Source organism: Vulpes vulpes, chromosome 12, assembly GCF_048418805.1.
Source record: "Vulpes vulpes isolate BD-2025 chromosome 12, VulVul3, whole genome shotgun sequence".
In the NCBI taxonomy this organism is placed as follows: domain Eukaryota; kingdom Metazoa; phylum Chordata; class Mammalia; order Carnivora; family Canidae; genus Vulpes; species Vulpes vulpes.
Window position 1 is genome coordinate 65,223,288 of NC_132791.1, and position 25,103 is coordinate 65,248,390.

The 25,103-nt window shown below is 45.7% G+C and overlaps 1 protein-coding gene across 2 annotated transcripts in view; it reads right to left on the reverse strand.

Moving 5' to 3' along the window:
- Positions 1–25,103, reverse strand: part of TNFAIP8 (TNF alpha induced protein 8) — a 114,003-nt gene that overhangs the window by 44,121 nt on the left and 44,779 nt on the right. The window contains exon 1 of one of the 2 annotated variants that reach the window (XM_072728759.1): positions 17,311–17,629. The exons of the other annotated variant lie outside the window; for it this stretch is intronic. Within the exon in view, the coding sequence (XP_072584860.1) occupies positions 17,311–17,323 (13 nt within the window). The 5' untranslated portion in view covers positions 17,324–17,629. Of the gene's footprint in view, positions 1–17,310; positions 17,630–25,103 lie in introns of those variants that run through there. 2 annotated transcript variants of the gene reach the window in all.

The following is a 25,103-nucleotide window of genomic DNA, read 5'->3' on the forward strand; positions in this document are numbered from 1 at the left end:
AGAGGAGGAGCAGAGAATACCAAGCAGGCTCCATGCTCAGTGCAGAGCCTGACACGGGACTTAATCTCATGACCCCCAGATCATGACCTGAGCTGAAATCAAAAGTTGGTTGCTTAACTGACTCAGCCAACCAGGTGCCCCCCAAAACGCAGGTTTTTAAACTACATTGTCTTTTTTAACAACCCAGGGGGGATCTTCCTCATACTGTCTATAATGGACTGCAGTTGAATGCAATGTGGAGACACTTATGCAATTTTCCAGTGCCAGCCACACATCTGTTACTGGTTATGGTGAAGAATTCAGAAGCAAGCCACTCTGGATGAGGTGGCGGGAGGGATCATCTCTTTTCTCTTCCATGTGCTCCCTCTAAGGCCATAGAAAACGATGCCAAGACAGGTTGGGTAGCTGGCCCTACTTGATTGCATCTGAGGAATTAAGAAGCTTTATTCTCGTTTCTGAACAAAATGTGAAATCCACAAGGAAACAAAAGTAGTGCTTCATATGTGGAATTTGGACCATACACAGGCTCCTGGCCGGAGATCCGTTTGAAAGTCTAATCCTCTCCAAGCTGTCATAATTTTATTCTGACATTTGAGTTTCTGACACTGGTAGAATGGCTATTAAATTAACATCTGTGCCAACTAGTCACCGTTAAGAGACAGAAAAGCCTGGTAGGTGGAGCTTCGGGGCTGGACAGGCTTGCCAGGTGAAAGCAACCAGGGCTGAAACCCAACAGACAGACTCAGCAGGTGGTAAAAATGTGAACCAAAGCAGAACTTATCCAAACAGGGTTGGTTTCAGGGGAAAGAGCCGGGGAGGGGGGGGGGGGGGGGGGGGGAGGGGGGGGCTGTTTCGCAGGTAACATTGAAAGGCCCGGGTCAGTTTTTCCATTTGAACAGATCAGGTTGCAAAACTTTAGCTATTCAGTTTCTCCTTAAAGAAGAGCTATAGAAATATGTAATCATTAAGATTCACCAAGTTGGAGACATCACCAAAATAAATATCTTTTCTGAGAAAGTGCTAACATAAACAGGGTGCCTGTCTAACGAGAAAAGGTCTTGTGAAGCCCATACGTTTCCCAGCAGAAACAGAAGAGAGCTAAAACCCCTAACATTTCATAATCTGAAATCTATTCCAGCAGAATTCTAACTACTGAATTCAGCAAAGTACCATTATATGCCATTTAACTTCCTCAATTGCAACTATGTACAATCGGCCCAAAACAGAACAAGAGAAAACGTAACCACCTAAATGCATCTGCCCACCATTCCACGGAATAAGTTTATGCTGAGGGGTGAGCCTGAAACAAAGCTGTGTATTGGCTGGTCCCTCCCTGACTCTCATCTCTGTATGGCCTCCTCACACTGTGAGCATCTCATGCACTCAATGTGTATTTAAGGCTGTATCTAAGACTATGTATTTCTTTTCACATCAAAGTGCCTCCAAAGACAAGCCAACTATTTCATCTAGCAACCCATTCCAATGGTAGAGGAAACACTTAGTAAGTCTTATACTTACTGGCAAGTGATATGTTGTTCTCAAATCTGGTCACTTCCTAAGAAGCTTTCAAAAATAATATTACCCCAGACAGTCTTGATTTTTACACATTACTCTTCTGTCCTCTTACCCCAAACTAGCACCTTAAATTGTCATATATTACAGTGGTGTGATCAGAGTTGTTGAAACAGACTCATAATTTGAGCCCTGAGATCCCCAAATTGTATGCCATGGGCACTATGGTAAGCACACGGGGGTGGGGGTGGGGTGTTGGAGGATATTTTAAATTTTCGAGGAAAACAAAGCATTATTCAACATCTCTCAGAAACTGTATGAACTACTACTTTGAGCAAGTTCACAGCGTAACATTAGATTGTGCTACATTTCTTTTAATGACATCATTTCTTTGCAAAGCTAGGCTGTTGGCAGTTGCTGTGATAAAAAGCAAGTATTATATTAAAAAGTACATAAGGCAGGAAATTAGGGTAGTGAGAGCCAATCCGATTTCAAGGTTTGAGAAGTTGTGAGTTGGCCAGTGATCCGTTTATTGCCTGACAGCCCCAAATGCACCCTTCATCACCTGCTCTGAGAAAAGAAAGACGGGACTTTGAGTACTTTTTCTCTCTTGCCAGCCAGTACAATTCTAAGCTTTGTCAGTGGGATGCAGTGCAGAGACATTACAGGAAGAAACACTTTCCCTCCCTGGTGCTGGTGTGCTCCTTTGAGAAACCTCCCCATAAACAGATTTCCTGAGTATCCTAGCGGGTGGATTTCCAGCAAGTTCTACCAGCCTGGCACTACAGTGACTTCTCTGCCATCCAAGGAGCCGTGGCTAGCCATTCTTTCTCCATCAAGGTCAGGCATGGAATGGGGGAAGCTCATGCTTGGTGCTCTACCTTGAACCCAAGGTACGCGGTTGCTCCTTACACTAGCTATGCCTCTATTATTTACAATTCTCATCACTTGCTAGATAGTCCTTATTAGTGTTTCTTTTAATTGCTTTCTTTTTTATTATTATTAGTTGTGGTAAAATGCACATCACATTAAATTTGCCATCTTAATCATTTTTTTTAAGATTTTATTTATTTATTCATGGCAGACAGAGAGAGAGAGAGAGAGAGAGAGAGAGAGAGAGAGAGGCAGAGACACAGGTAGAGGGAGAAGCAGGCTCCCATGCAGGGAGCCTGATGTGGGACTTGATCTGGGTCTTCAGGATCACGCCCCAGGTTGAAGGCGGCGCTAAACCACTGGGCCACCGGGGCTGCCCATCTTAATCATTTTTAAGGGTACAGTTCTGACATTTCAGAGAGGGAGACAGAACACGAGAGACTCCTAACTCTGGGAAACGAACTAGGGGTGGTGGAAGGGGAGGTGGGCGGGGGGTGAGGGTGACTGGGTGATGGGCACTGAGGGGGGCACTTGATAGGATGAGCACTGGGTGTTATTCTATATGTTGGCAAATTGAACACCAATCAAAAATAAATTTGTAAAAAAAATAAGGGTACAGTTCAACTGTACTAAGCACCTTTACATTATTGTGCAATCCTTACCACCACCCATTTCCAGAACCCTTTCATCTTGCAAAACTGAAACTCTGTACCCATTAAACACTACCTTTCTAACCTCTCCTCCCCTCAGTCTCTGGCAACCACCTTTCTACTTTCTGTTTCTGAATATGACTACCAAAGACATCTCACGTAAGTGGAAATACAGAGTATTTGTCTTTTTTTTTTTTGCGATGGGCATTTTTCACTTAACATAAAGTCCCAAAAGTTTCATCCATGTTGTTGCTTGTGCCAGAATTTCCTTCCTTTTAAAGACTGAATGATATTCTATTGCATGGAGATACCATTCTGTTTATCCATTCATTCATGGACCATTCATGGGCAACTGGGTTACTACCACCTTCTGGTTATTGGGAATAAACATGAGTTTGTGAATTGCAGTTCTTTTGGGAACATTCCCAGAAGTGGAATTGCTAGCTATATAGTAATGCTCTCTTTTTCAAAAAGATTTTTATTTATTCATGAGAGACACAGAGAGAGGCACAGACATAGGCAGAGGGAGAAGCAGGCTCCCTATGGGGAGCCTGACACAGGACTTGATCCCAGGACCCCAGGATCACAATGTGAGCCAAAGGCAGATGCTCAACTACTGAGCCACCCAGGCATCTCTATATAGCAATTTTCTATTATTAGTCTTTTGAGGAGCCACCTACCATATGGCCAATTCATATTTATTTATATTAAGCTTTCCTGTTCCAATTATCATGTCTCCTGATTGGATCCTGGCTGAACCATACAAGGCCCAACAGGGGTACACATTCTGGGAGTCACTGTGGTGAAGAATGAAATAAAATCATGGTTTTTAATCTTTCAATTTATATGTATGATGTGTTCCAAATGGCTACCAAATGACCAATACAGAAATACATAGTAAGTTATATAGACCTACACACCCAACAAATGAAACTGTTAGGTATTCCTGGTGTCTAGGAAAATGATGTGAAAACAAAACAAAACAAAAACAGGGACACTAAGGGGTCCCTAAGTGAAGCATGTTGGGAAACCTTTGCTCCTGTCTACATGTTTCCAGCTGTCACGGGGGCCTGTCCTAGATGGCTCCTACGTTCACTCCCTGTCCAGGAGTATCCTTCCATGTGAGGGCACAGGCAGACCACACTCCCCAACACCAGCAGCAGCAGCAGTGACACATACCCACAGCATCTTGATTTTCTTCACCATATTTAATTATTTCTCAGGCAACAGTGGCTAGAATCCTGCCACTGTCTCTGACTTAGGCCCTGTGTCTGCCTTAATTTCCAATCTCACTATGTCCCCCCATCAGCCTGTTTCCTCGACAGGCCTTCTCTCCATTCCTAGGCTGTCTTTCCAATTGTCATCTCTAGCTGGTAGAGTCTAACAGGGTATAAGCCGATTTCCCTTCAATGAGACCAGGAGGTAAACCCCTCAAATGCCCACAGAGGCTAAAAATAGAGTAAATCTGTACCTGCCACAACTTCTGGCTGCCTGAGTCTCTGCACCCAGGAAGACACCAAGATAGGCAGGCTGCGAGCTACGTGCTCAGGATGCCAGCTGGAGTACCAGCCTCTCCCACAGAAGGCCGAGGCGGCAAAGTGCACATGCATGGTCCCGCCAGGGGCCAAACCATGCATGTGCACCCCACCCCCCCCAAGTAGAAATGAATGCTCTGAAAAGTATTCATTCAGAAACTTCAACACTTGTTTTCATTCACTGGAAACAAACATGACAGTGAACCATGACACCTTGCACAGCCACCAGCCACGCCATGGGAGGAGCTGTTGCTGCCCGTCTATTTTTCCTACTATGCTGCACCCTTTTTGTTTTTTTCTGAACCCCTGCTATAATCTTGCTCAGGTCTCAATTCCTCCAGAAAGCCTAGTAAAGCCCACAACAAACCTACACTTCCGGAGTGAACGTCTACTATGCTTAAAGTCGATCATCCTGATGTTTGTTGTCTTGTGAGGCAGATTTGTAAGCTGCTTAAAACACACGATTATACTTTGTGGGTTTTTCCCCCTCCTTTTTAAGGAGGAGAACATGTTGGACGCTTGGAAGGCACTATAGCACTAATAAAATATCATCTAATCAGTTCGTAATCCTGAATTATGACAACATGTACTAACAATTTTAATTTCCCCTTACCTCAAAAGTACATTACAAGGAAATCTGTACATAAATATCTGTTATCTTCAAAGAAAGAAGCAAGAGAAGAAAATTTGCATTACATCTGAAGGGCTGACGCTGGTGATCTGCAACAATCCATAAATCTGTCAGGTTTACAAAAAAGTCCATCAGATAAAGAGCCAAGAAGAAAATAACTCTGACAGCTGCAAACCTTCTGTTTTACAACAGGCACAGAATGGACGCACTTCCTTTTAACATCTTCATAAACACAGAGTGACGAGCAAAGGCAAACATCCCCAGTAGAAGCCTCTGGAGTCTAAGTCTGTGCTTATCTTTACAGAGGCAGCCTTGCCAGCCATCTATCAAACCCACCCCAGTTAGATGGATCCACCACTAATGAGCGGGACTGAACAGAATTCCCAGTTTGGTGGATGGAATTTCCAGGGCCAGCAAGGTACTGGCAGCAGCTGCCCACATTCAAAGGGCAGTGACCTCGCCATCCTCAGAATGGGGGTTTTTGTTTCCTTTAGGTGAAGAACTAAAGCACAGGGCCACCTGAATATATACACTAATAAATCCCAGATGGGAATTCCAGGCACCTCTTTACACAAAGCATGAGCTCCTCTTGGGCAATAAACATTCTATTAGCCCACTCTCTTAGGAATGAGCTTCCCCTCAGGGGCTGTTTGTGTTTATCATCTGCTGTGTTTTCTAAAGCCAATTTGGGATTCATTGTTGCATAATATGTACTTAATTTTGTCATCTGTTTGCTTAATGGATGAGATTAACCTTTGAATGTAAAAAGGCAGAACTCTGGGTGTCCCATATATCCCATTATCTGGGCCAGAGGAAGGAAACAATATTCTACTTGGCCGTTGCCCCAAATTCTGAACCAGCAGTCCAGTTTGGAATCGAATGATGTTTATGTTTATATTCAGCTGTCTTCCTGGCCTCAGGTATAGTTTATCAAGCACCTACTGCGTGCTAGGCACATTATGGAACACATCTCTAATTTACAACATCTCAGCAAAGTGGTATTTTCTACTTCTTGAAGTGTTTCTGCATACATTGCATTGATCCTCATTAAAAATCCCTCACGGAAAGAATCTTAGGTATTTTTGGCTCCATTTGCTTCTGAGGAGGATATAGATGCTCAGAGACATTAAGTGGTTGGACCAAGGTCATTGAGCTAGGACTGAGACTGGAATGTGGGTCTTCTGATCTCATTTTGTGCTACTTTTGTCTACAGTCTCCGAGTGAGCAGAACACCAATAATTTTATTTCAAAGCAAACAGCATATGCTTCCACGGAAGAGGGTTATAGAGCAGTGAGAGAGGCCAGGCAGCAACGGTGACTGGGAGGCTCTGAGCCTGGCTGACTTAGAAGAGGGAGCCAGACATTAATAGAAGAGAGGAAGTCTAGAGAGGAACAGGCGTGGCTAGGGGGAAGGGGAGGAGTCCCATTTCACACCTCTGAGTCTGAACAGATCCACCAGTGTGGGGATGTGCCTAAGCCACTTGTATCAGACCGATTTCCCACATGAGCAGGGCTCTTCCCGGGAGTGCTGCTGTTTCTATAAAGCCACAGCTTTTGATGAAAATATTTCTTAAATGGATTGCAAAGAATACCTCCTCTTCACTAAACAAAGGGTATGGGGCGTTACTATTATTATTATTTTTTATTTGCAAAGCACGCTATTGTTGCTGATCACACTATTCTGTAACAGAGATATGAGCCTACTTTTTGCTCACTAAACTCTGCCTAATAAAGTTGTCCTTTTTCATTGTCTTTATACCCAGCCAACAATTCCTATCCAACTTCAAGACACAAGGAGATGTATGTGATCAAGATTTCACATTCTTCTCAAATGCACTAGAAAGCCAGTCCCAATATAGAGATTTACAGAGCAGGTGCACTGCCTTTAACAGAGCAGAGTCATGTTTTCAGAGGTGAGGGGAGGGACACTGGGTTCTTAAATCAGTAAAGCAAAATTGTATATAGTTGAAATTATATTAAAAAATCCTTAAATGGCCCAAAAAGTACAGTACTGTCTATACAGTTTTGTATCTACACAACAGTTCCTTTAACAGTTAGTCTATGTTTCTCTAGAGCGAGCTGCCAATCAGATATTCAAGTTCTCCCTCCATGGTGATGATAATATTAGTAGTGCCCAATTGTCTAGCTCTCTGAACAATGTGTTTCCCATTCTGTCAGTGGTCAGAACCCTCAAGACTCACCCACTCCATTGGTTTCTTCTTTTTTCTTTTCTTTTCTTTTCCTTTTTTCTTTTCTTTCTTTTTTCTTTCTTTTCTTTCTTTCTTTCTTTCTTTCATTCATTTTTTACTAATTTATTTATTCATGAGAGACACACAGAGAGAGGCAGAGACCCAGGCAGAGGGAGAAGCAGGCTCCCTGAGGGGAGCCCGATGTGAGACTTGATCCCAGGACCCCAGGATCATGCCCTGAGCTGAAAGCAGATGCTCAACCACTGAGCCAGCCACCCAGGTGCCCCTCCATTGGTTTCATCAACAGGTAGCCTTCACTTGTCCAGAATAAGCAATGTGGAGAGTTAGTGCCTGGTCATGTAGTGGCTGAATAGGAATGGTGAGGATTTCCTGACACCTGTTTCTTCCTCAGAGTCAGATGTCACTTTTTACTGACACCATGTAACAATTCCTCTTACATCTACTAATTGGAAGTCCAAGGGACCTAGGGAGAACCAAAACTTAGCGAAGGAAGCCAGAGGTTCATTGCCTGTTCTAAAGGAAGCCATAGATGGCACTGTGACTGTTCAGATGCTGTCTTCATTTATTTAGTTCTTCAGTCTGCAGATACTTACTGAACATTTACCATATGCAAGTACAAGGCAAATGGTGCAGATAAAACAACTCTGGTGCCCGTCCTCATGGAGCCTATAGGACAGGTGGGGGACGGGGAAGACACTAATTAAAATATAGTCTAAGTGCAAAGGCAGAAAAGTATGGGGTGCTACAAAAGCTGGTAGGACAAGCATGTAAATCAGGTCTGGAGGAGTGAGTCAATCAGGGAAGGCTTCCTGAAAGAAGTGATGACTACACTAAACCTTGAAGGTAGAGGAATTAGCCAAAGAAAAGGGGAAGTAAGATAGAAAAGAAGGAAGAATGGCTCCTGGTAGAGTTAACAGGTGAAAGAAAAATCCACCAGAAAGGAAAGCTAAAGAAAAAGCCACTGGCTATAATGATGAAGTGGCCGCCAGCATTCTTTGAGAATGACAACTGAGTAACATGACTAGATATAGGAGCCAAATTGCAAGGGATTCAGGGGTAAAATGCTGTTAAGAAAGTAGAGAAAGAATGGTGGACTCTTCTTTATGAAGTCTCACAGAAAGGAAGAAGTTAAGAGATAGTACTCTAGAGAGTAAAACATTATCGGAAGAGCACAATTTTAGCCCAGCTTTAACTGAATGGCTTTGCACAAAGAGTACTTAAATCCCCATGATGTTCCCACTGGCCAGATACAGGGCAGCCTGGGCACCATCAATCCCTTACAAAAGCACATTTGAAGGAATTTCCATGGACTCTGACAAGAGTGTGAAAAACGTGTAAAAAAAAAAAAAAAGGATAAAGCCAAATCCCCCTCCATGCTCAGTGGCTGGCCAGTGCCAATCCAGCAGGTCTTACCTAAAGCAGAGCTACTAAGGTGCTATCTCTGGGGTGCCCAGAAGTCTCCCCAGCCCCAAATTAGCCAGTTAGAGCTACAGGAAATACTCTTATTATAGAAGAAGGACTTTTGGCAAAATGTTCCCTATTTCCTGTTGTACCATCAGGTTCTCTGAAAAACATAAGTGCCTCTTAAGGCCTGTGGATGACTGACACACCTAAGCATATAAGTGAATCTTTGTTCCTTCTTGGTAAGGGGTGTAGGGGGGAGCAGGGATGCAGAAATTAAGACCATGAGTGTGGGGAGGCTTGGAATGGGTGGGAACACAGCTTGTCTTGTTCCAGATTCCACCCTGGTCCCTACCTCCAATCAGCCTAACTCAGAGAAAGGGCCAAGAAGAGTGAATATACCCAGCAGACAACTGGCAAGGCAGGTGTGGGCATTGCAAATGCTGGAGGTTCCTTGTTTTTAGTGACGCAAATTATTATTTTTTTTAAAATGTAAAATACTCAGAACTGTTTTGAATGAGATTTCCATCCCTGCTTCTCTGAATTGATTCACTCTAAAGGTCATGAACCAAAGGAATGATATTTGTGAGACCATCATTTCTTTGGAAGGATTTCTAATTTGTGGGTAAAAGTTAGAGTGGCCCACTTACCTCAGTGATCACCTGTCATCTAAGGCAAAGAGCCAAAATCTACTCAGAAACAAAATTACAATAACATCTGACATCTCTGAGGCTGAGCCAATATATCAATGAGAGCTCAAGTTTGCTGATTCATAGCCCAGTGGTAGCCTTAGGACAGAATCCAGCTACACACAGTTTTCTTGGGCCAGATAAGTTTTGTTTTTCATCTGAATTCCAATGCCTGGGGATGAGACCTGTTCTCTCCAAGTCAGCCACAGGCATCATGCTTTCTAACTGTTCACAGAAAACAGTTATTTCCACCTTCGTGTTTCTTACCTGGTTCTTGTAGACATTTGAGCTCGGGACCACTGGTTTATACGGACTGATAAAAACATGAACAAAGGGCGCCTAGGTGGCTCATTGGTTGAGCGTTTGCCTTCAGCTCAGGGCATGATCCTGGGGTTCTGGGATCGAGTCCCGCATCCGGCTCCCTACAGGGAGCCTGCTTCTCCCTCTGCCTATGTCTCCGCCTCTATGTTTCTCCTGAATATATGGATGGAATCTTTAAAAACACACACACACACACACACACACACACACACACACACAAACAACCTCTCTCCTATCACGGTAGAGCTCCAGAGTCAACCGTTTCCAAGCACCACACATGTGGGTAATTGAGCAACAAGAGCATTAAACACCGATAAAGCACAACAGTATGCAATATCACTTGTAATCAGACTCTTAACAAAACAGGAGACCAAAAACACAGCAGGGCTTGCCCATCCCAAGATAAGCCATGTGACCACAGCTTTGAAACCACTTTTGAACACAAGTATCTGCCAGCAACAGCAGTCTCCATCTGATCTCACCCCATGTACACGGTTCCTGTGAGACCCCTGACATCTGGAACGTCACAGAACACAAGCCTGGCAGCCAGCATCCAAGCCAGGCTTGGCACAGCAAACAACCCCTCTATTCAGTGAGCTGTGGCTATGCTGCAGAATCTGTAGTATCCAACTAACACCACACAAGTTGGAGCCATTCACATCCAGCCCTCAGCCAGTTGAGCTGCTTAGTAGCTCTTTAAGACATCTGTAGCACACAACGCAGAAACTGTTCCATCATCTATCTGTCCATAGACGATCTAAGTCCCCTACCCTTGACCCCACCACAGCTCCACATGATGCCTCCCATCACATCCAGCACAGAAGCCCAAAACCAGAAAGCCAGTGCTTCAGGGAAGCTTTTGAAGTCTTCTTGTTCAATCTCCTTATTCCTCAGACTTGTTCATCAATGAGAAATTAGGCTCAGAAAGGGTTTTTGATTTTTTTTTAAAAGATTTTATTTATTCATGAGAGACACGGAGAGAGAGGCAGGGACATACGCAGAGGGAGAAGCAGGCTCTCTGGGGGGAGCCCAATGTGGGACTCGATCCCAGGACCCCCGGTATCATGCCCTGAGCCCAAGGCAGATGCTCAACCACAGAACCACCCAGGTGCCCCAGGCCCAGGAAGTTGATAGGATCGATGTGTCCAGAGCTCATCATGCAAGTGTTCTAAGTAAGATGCACTAGAACCTACATCTCTAAGACCTCCTCTGTGGAGGTGCATCGCACCTTTAAAGGCACCCGCATCCTTCTGCAGCCTCACCCAGTGTCTTAGACTTGATTTCCATGACCCTCATGTGCAGTCTGGCTCCTTTCTATAAAACATAAAGGTATTCTTAATAGGAACAAATGGCCTTATTACATTGTTCTAAATGAAAAATTATATTGGACTTCAGTGTTTTGTGGGGACATATAATTACCATAGATGGAAGGGCTGCCTGTAATTAATTTTCTCTAATTCTTATTCTCATTGTGCAGCGCTTACCAGACCAGGTCTATGATACCTTGGGGATGCTTTACTGACTTCTGAGAATCTCTTTTTCTGATCTGCCAGCTGTTGTGGTTCATGGAGGGTATGCCCTCATCTTCCCTAATAGCATCCGTGTCACGGTCACAGGGGCCAGGGGTGCTGGTAATCCAATAGGCAAGGCTCCATTCACTGTATTATTAAACCATAGCCAGTCACCACATAAGAAGCAACAGGGGAAAGAAATCCCCAAAAAACGCAGTGAAAGGAAGTCTGTTTAGTAGACACCATGGCCCACTCAATGTCATTTCCATCACCCCTCCCTGAGGAGCAGGATGCTGTTTGAGGCAGACACTAAGCCCATCCCCAGCTCTCAGGTTTACCCTGACCCACTACAAGTCACTCTTGGTCATTCTATTCCCCTTGCCATACAGTGACTAGTTTAGACAACCCAAGCCTACACCCCTCAACACCACATTCTACAGCCAATCAACTGGCTTAAGATGGGGCAATGAGGCTTGAGAAGTTTGCTGGAGGCTTCTGGAAAAGGTCACTGTCTCCTCTGATGGAACTGCCAGAAACCAGTTCTCTCTCTCCTCCTGGACAGCGCATTGTGCATATGAAGTAAGAATTACTGCAGACGTTTAACCACTGTGAGAGAAGCTAACTGAGAATCATACTCAACCACAGAGGGCAGATTGGAAAGAAAATGGGTTCTTGACATCACGGTGCGGCTGAACCAAATCTCGTTCCAGTTAGGCAAGCTAATAAAAAATTCTCTTTTGGATGAGCCAATCTAAACTGGGGTTTCTCCTTCTTGCATAATAGGAGCCATAACTGATATACTATTCTGGACAGCTAATGAGGAGCATGCCTGAGGACTTCTAATCTTGTTGCCTAACCACGTGCCCAGCCCCTAAAGGAAAGTGGGTGAAGGAGTCCCAGAATACACAGATGACTGATACTTTCTCCCCCATTTTCTCAAGCTGGCTGCCTCACAAAGGCCAGAGCACAGCCCGGAAAGCCCCTCTCCTGCAGAGCCAAGTCTTGTCCATCTGATTGCAGGAGTAGCCAAGCACAGAGACCCAAGGGTGGGGTGTTGATGCTTAGAAACCTTAGTGACACAGACAGGGAAGAGAACCTGAGAGGTAGGACCTGGGTCTTCCACACCCAGTATGGTGCTGCCCCATCATCTCTGATAATGGACCTCTGATATCAGGCCTCCCAATGGACCCAATAGGGAAACATCCTTGCCACAAGCTGGGGGCTGCCTTCCTTGCAAAAAGAGCAAGACTGGGGATGCCTGGGTGGCTCAGTGGGTGAGTGTCTGCCTTCGGCTCAGGTCATGATCCCAGGGTCCTGGGATTGAGTCCCACATTGGACTCCCTGCAGGGAGCCTGCTTCTCCCTCTGCCTGGGTCTCTGCTTCTCTCTGTCTGTGTCTCTCATGAATAAATAAGTAAACACTTTAAAAAAGAAAAAGAAAAAAGAACAAGACTTAAAGGTAGGAAAAAGTAAAAGCATCCCCAGTTGCACCCACTCTCCCAAAGACCCAAACCAAAGGACCCCAGGGAATGGTGCCCTTGGGCTCCAGAGATAAACGAAGAGCTTAGCAGCTGAAGGGACTATGGATTCCCAAGGATGCAAATCAGTGCTGGTCCTGACAGCTGGAGGCAGTGGGATTTCAGAGCCCATTAAAAAAAAAAAAAAACAGACAAATGGACACATGAAATTATCTTGGTTGGCAAAAAATTCAAGAAAAAAAGAAAAAAGAGAAAGTACTACACAAACAAATGTACATGGCAAATAAGATGACGTAAACCTCACATTGCCTATACTGGGAGCTTTGCTTTGGAAGAGTGGGAAGGAAGGAGCAAGAGGGTGAGAGTCATGAGTTAGTTTTCTCCACTGGATGGGACTGACCTGGTGCCAGTACCTCCTGTTACTCTGTCCACAGGATCCAGGCTGTGGCTGTGATGGAGAGGGGATGATGTGGGTTCTCCTCTATATTTGGCACTAGTCTGACCTTTGTCAGAAGGTGAGATTAGAGGGTTTGGCCTATGGCCAGAGGACAGTGGTCATAAGAACTAAAGAAGGTGGAAGGGAGGGGGTGCTTGAATGGGCTCACAGCAAAACAAGAAGATGAAGAATGTTGGGCAAAACTGTCCAGGTCCAGCTGCATTCGGTGACAACCAGTGGCTCCTCATCCCATGATCCTATTCTCAAATTATTTTTTTAAAAGATTTTTATTTATTTATCTGAGAGAGAGAGAAAGAGGGAGGAAGAGGGAGAGAGAATCCCAAGCCGACTCCCCACTGAGCATGGAGCCTGACATGGGGCTCAATCCCACGATCCCCAGATCAAGTCCTGAGCCAAAATCAAGAGTTCCGACGTTTAACCGAGTCACCCAGGTGGCCCTCGTTTCAAATTCACTTTAAATAATTTCTATTCTTCAATTGTACTAACTCTCATGACAAAAACTGTGATCCAACCCCGTAAGATGTAAAAATCTCATATTCACTATATCCAAGTAACTGCAAAATGAACGTAGGGAGCCTTGAGGAGATTGTAGGTTTAGGGGTTTACCCGCTGGCAAAACCCCCAAGGATTTATCTCTATACCAAAACTAAGGAAGGCCATACTTGGCAGTGTAGTCCTCTGAGATAAGAGGTCTGCCTGTTCCCGTGTTTGCCGTGGCCACACCGAGGGAAGGACCAGGATGACCCGTGCTGACACGCAGCAGCTGGAGGAGCCACACGCCTGGCTAATTCAAGACCCCTGCTCTTGGAAGCCAGAGCCTGCGTGTGGTCGCACATCCCCTCAGAGGCAGGCTAGGGTGGCAGGAAGAAAACAGGGGTAGGAGGCATGGTTCCCCCCATCCCAACTCTGACACTCTGATGCTAAATAACCACAGACACCCGACTTGATTTCTTTGTCCTGAGTTTCATTTGTCAAAGGAGAAGATTGGGCTACATGGAATGGCTTCTCATCTCATGTCCAGGAAAAGTCAAATTCCTTATAATTGTCCTCATGGCCCAACCTGAATTGGCCCCTTTCTATCTCTCAGGCTCGTCTTTCAAGTGATAAGCTCCCTGGTGCTTTTGGGAACACACGAGGACCATTCCCACCCCTGGGACCTTTGTATCTGCTTGCCCTCTGCCTGGAATGTTCCTCCCCAGAATATTCACATGTCTGGCTTCCTCACACCTTTAGGAGAGACTACTGTCACATTCTCAGTGTGGACACACAACTGCAAATCCTCCCTCTGTTCCCACCACCCCACAATCATGTACAATAATCCTTATCCCCAATTTCAGATTAAAACAATTTTTTTTCCTCCTTAGCACTTAACAGTACTTATTGGGTTATTGTCCATCTTTCCCACTGGAATGTTGGCACTACAAGGATAGGGATTTCTTTATTCTATTTCTTTATTGTTTCTCAGGAGCAGGGATCTCTATCCGCTCTCTTCACTGGTGTATCCTCAGTAACTAAAAGAGAGCTGGATCCATAACAGGAATTCAGGAAGTTTACTGAACAGATGCAGGCATGGATGGGGGCAAGGGAAGATGGGAGGGGTATGGCCTTCTACAGTATCTTCCAGCTCTGAGGTCTGTGGGCCATGGAGCCTCCGGTGGGAGGGCTATCCTCTGCCCCATTGTACCCAGGTGGACATTAGCTATAGCCAGGTGACACAAGCCAGCCCGGGGCCCGACGTGGTGCGCTTTCCCTGTGCTGTAGAACTTCTCACGTGCTCCTTCCTGCCATGCATACTGTGCACTCCTCATAACACCACAACCTCCAAGCATCGCCTGTGAAAAATGCTTTATGTTGGGATTCATTTCAATTTTCTAGAGTCAAATTTAGTATCATTTGGGGGCACACAGTTGCATCCACCTCCTCTCTCTGATTCTTCATTTAAAATTCCTGGGGAAGGGATGCCTGGGTGGCTCAGTGGTTTGGTTAAGCATCTGTCTTTGGCTCAGGGCATGATCCTGGAGTCCTGGGATCTAGTCCTGCATCAGGCTTCCTGCATGGAGCCTGCTTCTCCCTCTGCCTGTGTCTCTGCCTCTCTTCTGTGTCTCTCATGAATAAATAAATAAAATCTTTTAAAAAAATAAAAATTCCTGGGGAAAAGAGAAGTGAGAATCCCCCTCTGCCAGCACACCAACCACACTCTTGATTTAACCTGAGGTGAGAAGAGAGCGGTGCATTTCGACCAGCTCCACTAGATGGCAACATGGTCAGCGGGGATCCCCGCGTGAAATTCCCAGCAACACACAAGAGCAGCTCCCACAGCCTCTGCTGGCCTCCTCCTCTATGCTTCCCCAGGGGGGTTCCTCTTCACCCGCAGCCTGGCTATTTTCAAACAATAATTTACAATGTGCTCTTATATGGTTCATGTTTACTCACTGAATACATCTAACTTAATCACTCTAGCCTTGGAAGCTTTAGTCTGCTTCTTCCTTCTGCTTAGGTGCGATACTTACTTCTCCTTTGATACTCTCCCCAAAACTCACTTCTTCCAGGAAACTTTCCCAACCAAACCTGGATAGATCCCAACTGCATATGTGCCGTGAGACACAGTCATAGGCCTATAACCATTTTTAAATATTTGACAGAATGTGCCTTCATACATACATAAAGAAAGTAGAGAATCCCGTGCACAGCTCCGGGCATCTGGAGCACAAATGTCCACTTAATATAAATGATGTGCAGGTGACCATCTACCACACACAAAAAGAAGCCATGGCTCTAGGAAATTGCAGTGGCTGCCAAAGTTCAATTAATGGGCCAAGAAACTAAATATATTGATGCCTAGCTACGTCTTCCAATTTCTAATTCCCTCCTCATATTCAGTTTAAGCTCCAGAAAGTCCCTTTTTTTGAAAATTTTATTTATTTATTTGAGAGACAGAGTGAGTGAGAGAGAGAGAGAGCACATGAGCAGGGGCAGAGGGAGAGGAAGAAGTAGGCTCCTCACTGAGCAGGGAGCCTGATGCAGGGGCTCAATCCCAGGACTCTGGAATCATGACCTGAGCTGAAAGCAGATGCCTAACTCACTGAGCCACCCAGGTACTCTGCCAAAATGTCTTTTGAGCAGAAAAATGTTAAATGAACTTCAACAAATATTGGGCATAGACTTGAACAAGTGTGCAACTACCTATATAACCTTAAGGGCTATGTAGATTGTTCTATTTCAATGCCAAAAAGTTTTCCAATTTACCTCAAAAATAAAATTAAGGGGCACCTGTGTGGCTCAGTCGGTTAAGTGTCTGCCTTGGGCTCAGGTTGTGATCCCAGGGTCCTGGGAGGAAGCCCCATGAGGGGCTCTCTGCTCCATGGGGAGTCTGCTTCTCCCTCTCCCTCTGCCTGCCGTTCCCCCTGCTTGTGCTGTGTCAAATAAATACGTAAAATCTTAATAAAATAAAATGAAGTCTACTTGTAGAAGCATTAACTATGGCTGAAAACAAGCCCAAGATGAGCTTTTAAAATACAAAAGCCCATATACACGTTGGGTAAAATTGCTTTTTGGCTTAGGGAGAATGGTAGCCACAATAATATTCTGACAAACATCTACACAACAGGAGAATAGAAATAAATACCCTGGTATTTGCAGGTCATTGTCCAACACACTGGGAGCCAGAGACTGCTTACAGTTAACAAATACATGGAAAATGTAAAAAGGAGAAACTATAAGGGAAAAAAGCTACCCAATCTTCTCGGAGTCCCATTTCTGAAGCATTTCCATCCTTCATTTGTTTACAGAGAAAACCATCTACATGCAAACTTTAGATGCCCATTCTCCACCCACAATATTCATACTCCCTCAGCTTAACACCAGATCCCCACAGCCAGTCACAGAAAAAGAAAAGCAGTGATTTGTTTGACATAACCACTTTAAAGCCGCGACTGAATGTTATTCCCTTGCATACAGCAGCACCATGTTACTGAGTCATCCGAACATTCCGCCAGATTCCGACACACTACACCCAAGCTAGCTGGAGGGCAGTTTTAACTCACCTAGTTTCAGCATTTTCCCCCTGTCCTCAGTCAGAAGGACAGCTTCACGGTGTCTTGGTTGTCACGTGGAGGAACATACACAGCCACTCTGCTGATACGGATCCTATGGTAACCGATTCACCTTCAGGAAGGATCACCCTTCCCCAAGAATAATTCCCAAGAATTTACACCATCCTTTAAAAAGGAAAAACTCCACCGTACGCTTACCAAACGCACAGAAGACACTGGTCAATAAGAGTCACTTTAAAAGTTGTCTTGCTTGTTATTCTGGGAGCTGGGTTTCGTCACCTGTAGTGGAATGCATTCTGCAGCCTTTAATTGTGAATCCAGAGAGGTCCCCACATTCACAGCAGGGACGGACTGGTTGTTGCCTGCACTTGCTGCCCATAAATGAGAGCTACACAGAAACACAGGGATTACCTGTGATAGGAGGACAGGAGATGTTTTCAAAATCAAGTAGAAACAGGAAGTCTTAACGTTTCAACATGCTAGAAAAGAGGAGCTGATACTTAAAAAAAAAAAAAAAAAGGAGCAGCTCCAATCATAGATGCCAGGCCAAAAAAAAAAAAAAAAAATCAAAAAAAGCTCTTCATTCCTACCTGGCCTGTATAAACATGAATGTCTATTAATAGGTACTACTGCTTAGAGGTATTCTTGTTCTCAGCAGACATAGAGAACGGAGTTTGGACAATGTTGTGACTCAAGACCATTAGTCTTTTACTTTTGAAAAGAGTGTAAGGCCTTTCTAAAGAATGGTGTGTGACTGTATTCGGGCACACACAACACACACACACGTACGTACAGAAGGATATATGCATATATACTATTAGTCTCTTCAGAAGCTTATTGATTTACCTGAGCATTTGGCAGTTATCACTACCCACTGGGCAAGATTCTACTGGTCCTGCAAGGCCTGCTTCCAAGTACGCCACCTCTGTGAACACTTTGAGCATTCCAACCAGCTATGTAGGATCTCAACTTCTTCCTTTGACCCCCATGGCACCTCACTTGAACATCCTTGGTAAGACTTCCTGGGTACCTCTCACAGGTGTCTGTGAATTATCTTTAGTGGCCTATCTGTTTCAGCCCCAAACATGCTAACTTCCTAGGTTTTATTTTTATCCTCCATAGCAATGACACTGTCCTGAGGCTACCAGGTACTCAGCAAAAAAGATACCTAGTGGAATGCAATGGATAAATACTTGGGAGTCTGCTAAGTCTGGTTCATATTCCAGCTATGCCACTTCCTGGTTTTACAGAACTGCAAGTTACGTCACCTCTCTGAGCAATTTTATTCTCTGTCAAATGAGAATAACATCATCTACCCCATGGAATTGCTATCAGGATGTAAAGAGAACCACGTGAAGCAAGTAACACCTTGTCTGATGCACAGTGAGGGCTCAGAGAGCAAAGGGCATTATTGTTGACCTGAATTACAAACCAACCCGCCTACGACTAATTTGGGGAGGAGGCTGAAAGAGATACCAGATCCACATCAATGTACAAACACATTATCCATTTCTTATTTTCTTTAGCCTACATTATCGTGTGAGTAACTCGTGATAGTTTGAAGCTTACACCACAGAAACCAGCCATTTGCGTTCCTTAGATTATCTCCCCACATTCTCACTGGCCCCTTCATGCTATGACTTCATCGGAGACCAAGGATCACAGGAGATGCCAAGAGCCTGCTCTCTTCTCCTTGGAAGTTCGAGATGCTGAACCACTAGGACTTTGCAAACTCTAACCCACTGGCAATTCTGAGCTCCACAGTGTAAAGAGCAGCGATGCCACATCTAAACAGAAGAACTGGTCTCTCACATTTCCTTAAAATGTGGTCTCAGTGGCAGCTGCATGGCTAGGTGGCTACCCAAGAACTGGTCTGTCCACTACAGCTGGAGAGGATGGAGTGGCACTGTGAAGCCAGGGGGAAAGGGGTGAATGGCCTCACAGAAAACAGCAGGGCGGTGGAGCCCTCACAAGTGCGCCGGACCTAGTGGCCCAGTGACCAAGGAATCTGTCCAGACTCAGCTCTGGGAGGCAGTTCATGTTCAGGAATGCACACACGGCTGTCTTTTCTGGGGAGCACAGCTCGGTAGCTGAAGCCAAGTGCTGCTCAGCACCCCACCACCCACAGTCACCCGCTCGTGGACACTGCTGCTGCTGCTGCTGCTGCTGCTGGAAACGCTCTGGAATTTCATGGTGAGGCTAAATCACTGTCATTAGGCAAGTCTGGGTCCATCTCCCATGGTCTTTCTTCTCCATCGATCTGCAGCCATGTGACAGTGGCAGGCAGGACACCAGACTCTCCTCTGGTGTGCACATGCTTTAGGTTACCTAGCATCTCAGGGCAAGGCACTATCATCCAAATCATTTCACAATCCCCACACACCCAGGGGAAGTAGGTGGCGATCCCAGTTTCCACAGAGACTGGAGGAGCAGAAGAGGTTAAGCAGCAGAGCCAACAGGACTGCAAGCCCTACCCTCCCAGAACAATCCCCAGAGCGTGCACTCTCTCTCTGGCCTAGTTTCATCGACTGCATGTTAGATACCCCAAGAAAAATACTGCCCTGACACTTACCCACATCCTTATCAGCTGCGCATTCAACAAAATCACCACAATTGGGCAATTTGGGCCTCTGTGAGGAAGATACCTGCACCTGTTTACTTCATCTGATTTTTAGAGCCTTAGAGACAGAAGTGGTGATGTCTACAAAACACCTTGACCTTCACGCCCTGGCATTTCCAGGATACTCCCTGGTCCCTAGGGTACACTGCCATGGCTGCCAAGAAGAGAGGTCATCTCCCCTTTTGGCCCTCTCTGGACCTCCTCTGCTCTGCCTCCTCCAGCTACCTCCACTCTTTCAGTGGCCTCCTGAAAACCATGGCCCCCAAAAGAGCCTCCTCCTCAGTTTGACTTGCTTTTCTGGGCCCCGCTGCTCTTCTTCTAGGAGGAAGGAGTCAGACCCACCCTCTCACCCGAAGAGGCTTGGCACTGGCAGAGAAGCCCATGGTTCAAGCCTACCTAAGCGTGGGAAGATCTAGCTGACTGGTGTCAGGAACCATGCATGATGCTCTCCCGGAAACCACTCAGTCCTCACTGGGGCCTCGGGACATGGGCACCATGATCCCCAGGTTATAGGTGAGGAGTGAGCTCCCATACATCATGCTCCTACTCAGTGTAGTGCCAGCATATGGACCCAGGTACACCCTGCTCTCAATCTGCTGGCTTTTCTCTCTGCATATCACATTTGTGCAAGTGTCCTTGGTTTACCAGACAGAAAGCACAAATAGGTCAGCGTCTAGAAAACAAAAAGAACACCCGGCAAGCCACCTTTCAAAGCCAGGAGAGCAGTGACCAAGACAGTGTGAGTTGGAGCCCTGGGGGTGGGGGCCAGTGCTGGCATCAGGGACAGGACCGGGGGCCCAGAGGAGTGACTTCTTAAATCTGTTAAACGTCCGCTGCCCTTCACAGCCTCCTCCACTCCGAAACAAGCTGCACAAAATACAAGTGTGAGATGGCAGGCCTTTCTATCACATCGTATGTGTCTCTATGTTTTAAGCATAAATTTTATAAAATGCTACACAGAGCCCCTCCCCCTCCAAAAGACCATTTTTGTCTTTTCTTTTTTAAAATTCACATAACTTCAGTGTTGGCAAGACCTCCGATAGCGTCCAATCTTATTTCATAAGCAAGGGAAATGAAGCCACCCCAGGAAGCTGAAAGCCATGCCCCAAATCACACTGCTAGCTGATTGGCGGAGCAGCTGCAGTGAGGCCTGGATCCCAGGACTCCAGAAGGAGTCTGTCTTCCTCAGACACAGGCTCCAAGCTCTCTTCACACCTGCACCACCAATGAAAACACTAAATCAGCATTTACAAGGCAAAAAAACAAAACAAAAAAAAAAACCAAACTAAACACCAAGCATCTGCTGCAATAAATATGCTGGCACTTGAATGTGGTTTACTTTCTGCAGAATTGAATATAAATGGAATCCTGACACTTTCTAGCATTCTTCCTTTGCAAACCTTCATGTGACACTGAGCACAAGCCTTAGCGATAAAATATTAAACTAATTAAACTTTCTACTTGCCAAGAAAAACTCCAATTGCACAGTCAATTTCTCTATAAATTTCTAGAATGTCTAGTTAATATGCAACACCTGATATTTCCCAAGCTGAATTCCTCAACATCCCTCCCCTGCCAAACCCGATCCTTTTGCTCTGTGTCTTAGACTCTCTGGCTTCCATCACCACCCTGCCCATGATCACTGCGGATTCCTCTCAGTGCAGATGGTCGTCACTCATTCACCAAGTCCCACTGCTTTCCCCCTGTGCTTCTGCTGTTCTCATTTTCATCTGGAACTTGTGAAACCCTTTGCTTTAGAAGTGGCACAAGCTGCCTTCTTGAAAAGACAACTTTCCAGGGAAGGCCAGTAAGCAGTTCTCCTGGCCCTTCCTCCATTAGAGGACAGAGAGCTTTGTCATCATGCAATTTTACCCCTGTGGTTATTTTCAAATCTAAGATGAGAAAAAGAAAAAAAAAAAAAACAACACATAACTTTCAGAAACTTCTTCACTTAGAGAGTAATCAGACACTATAGCATGTACTGAGTAAAGTTTCTCAGATTTTTCCCTTCAGTAAAAACACATAATCAGGTTTGACCGCTTGCAGGGAAAGCGCACTGTGTCACCCAGTGACATTTGTATTCAGAGTGCCGTGCTCATGCAGCCAACGCAGAGCCACCTGTCCTCCACCCCATCCTCCTCAGTCTCCAGACTGAACAAATTTACCCAATGGCAAGCTGATCCCAAACGAGTTCCTTCCACAAGTGACTGGGAGCAGAAACTGCCGGCGAACTGCCTCGCATCCCCTGGGTGGTGGTGGTGGGGGGTGCTGGAGACCCACTTGCCCGTCTCACTGGGCAGCCGAATAAGAAGGGGACTGTGAGAGCCTAATTGCTGGCCCCCTCCTCTACCGTCCCATCACCCGAAGCCCCTCAGGGCAAGGGAGGGCACATGAGGTGTTTTGATCTACAAAGTGCTCACTGATCCAGCGGAAGAGGGGGCCCTAAATAAAACCACATGCCAGCTCCCACTCCCGTCTCCCTGTACTGCGTGGAAGCTTGCGTGTGGCAAGCTTGCACATGCAGCACAGGTAGCCTCCGCCGCACCGGTTTCCTCATCTGCGCTACGCTGTCCCCTCACGGGCCACAGAGTTCCTCCATTCATTCGACAGCGTCACCCCATATCCACCCGGTCCCTAGGGCAGGTCAGCTACTGCCGGGCGCTGCGAGCACAGTGCGAAGGGAAACACACGAGGCTGCCCGAGCTAGGAAATTAACATTCGTCGGCGGAAAGAGACAGCAACCGACAAAACGCATAAATAATGAAAGGACAGATGGTGAGAGGTGCCAGACTGGAAACGGACAGGAAGGGAGCGGGGACAGTGCACTCTTGCGGAGGTGGCACGGGAGGAGTGTGCCAAGAGCCAGAGGGGGAACAGCAGGCCCGGCGGCGGGAGGAGCAGGTGCTCCTGCCCAACCCAGGACAAGCTGAGCTCGCTGTAGGGAATGGAGCAGAAAGGGGGCTGGAGGGGCTGCGTGTTGGAGGCACAGGGAAGGGTGTGAGAAGCAGATGGGAGTCAGGCAAAGGCCACAACAGATAGTGCCATATGGGACGTGGTGAGAGGTTTATATTATATGGTGGGGATGTAAAACGGGACAACCGTCTGGAAGGCAGAGTGGCAGTGAAGATCAAAACCCAAAAACTCCACATGTCCTTTGAACCACTTCCAGGAACACATCCAATGAAGCAGGGACAAGTGCGGGCAGCTGTAGTACAAGGGAGTTGTGTGGTGTTTGAATAACACCGGAGACTGAAGCAGCCCCAGTATCCGAATAGGGGACTGGCTAAGTGAATTACAGCACATCCCTATAATACAGTCTCTGACAATGATCGTGTCAAGTAATTAATAACATGAGAACTCTTCATAAAGTCTCCAAAGCAATATATAAAAGAAATTTTATTAAGTACCATATAATTTTTGTAGAGAAAAACTAGAGGTGTACGGAAAAAGCCTGGAGTGATACTCACAAACCTTTTTTTTCCCCCTGGGTGGTGAAATTAAGGAGTACTATTCTCCCCCCTGTTTTCCATTTTTTCGGTTAAACAGTAGTTGATAAATACACTATACAAGCATGCTATACAAAAAAGGCTTTTAGAAACCTGTGTGTAACAAGGAGACATAGCAAGGTAGGTATCCTAGGAGATCACAAAAATAGAGGTGGCTGATCCAAAGATGGGCCATGGGGATCTCCTGTCTTTTTAGGGAATCCTCAAAGCAAAACGGAAAAACAAATCCTAAAAACTCCCTAGAACAGGGCAGGAAGTGTGTCATTCCTTTTTTGCATCTCCCTCTGACTCAGCACTGACTGTTGGCCTTTCTAATCCTCGTCATGAACAGGTTACAGATAGGAGTTTGATGAGGACGGCGATGGAGAAACCTCACCCAGGAGCTCCCAGCCCTGTGGGGGGAAGTCTGAGACACTGGACCCGAATCTTCTAAAGGAAAAAACACTTCCCCGTTCTCCTTTAGATTCATGGCAGCAGGGGCTGAGCAAGTCTCCTGTATATTACAACAGGTTAAATATGATTAAGTTCTTGTCTGATCCTTTGAAATCAGATTGGTTGAAGATAAGACCCAAGCACACTGTTGTGTGTAAGCCTCCTTCCCAAACAGGTTTGAAAATTCAATAAACAGTTTAGACAAGTCCCAGCAAGTCTCAGGTATTCGGATCCTGGCTTACGCATGCCCAAGTTGAAACAATTGACTGCAGAGGCTCATGCTGCCACAGCCCAGCTGCCTCCCTGCTCGCCACTGGGTCAGGGAGGTGGTTCCCTGCCTCTGCCTTGTTTGGCAGCCTCTGAAGCTCAGCACTCAACGGCCATTCAAAGAGCACAGACTGCAAACAATTTGCTAGCAGATGCCCACATACTTCTCTTCCATTATTATTATTATTATTATTTTTAAATCCCCTGGAACCTACAGAGCTGAGGGAAGCCCACACATAGGACTATTTGACAAAACAGAGATTTTTGACTCTGGAAATCTTTCAGTTTTTAAGGCAAGGTAAATCAGAACTGGACCACAATCTAGGGTTACTGCCTTCCCACATTTATTCAACAAATATTTGTGGAGGTCTTACTGTGCCCTGTGGTAGCCCTGAGGATTCATGATAAATGAGGGGCCAGAGCAGGTAGTTATGTGTCTGTCCTGGGGTGATGGGATGGGGGTATGGAAGGAGGGAGGCAGATACTTCCAAGAAATCCCAACAGGTACAGCCTGTTGAGAACAGGTTACTAAGGATCCTTCCTCTAACTGCTGTTTAAAAGTTAATACTTCAGGGCTGCCTGGGTGGCTCAGTTGGTTAAGTATCTGCCTTTGGCTCAGATCATGATCCCAGGGTCCTGGGATCGAGCGTGTATAGGGCTCCCTGCTCCAAGGCAAGTCTGCGCTCCTTCTCCCTTTGTCCCTCCTCCCACCTGTGCTCTCTCTCAAATAGATACTTAAAAAAAAAAAAAAAAAGTAAAAAGGGGCACCTAGGTGGCTCAGCGATTAAGCATCTGCCTTCAGCTCAGGGCGTGATCCTGGGGTCCCTGGATTAAGTCCTGTTGTTTCCTCTGCCTATGTCTCTGCCTCTCTCTCTGTGTCTCTCATGAATAAATAAAATCGTTAAAAAATAAGTAAAATTTAAGATTTTATTAAAACTCCAATAAGGCATCTTAGGCAA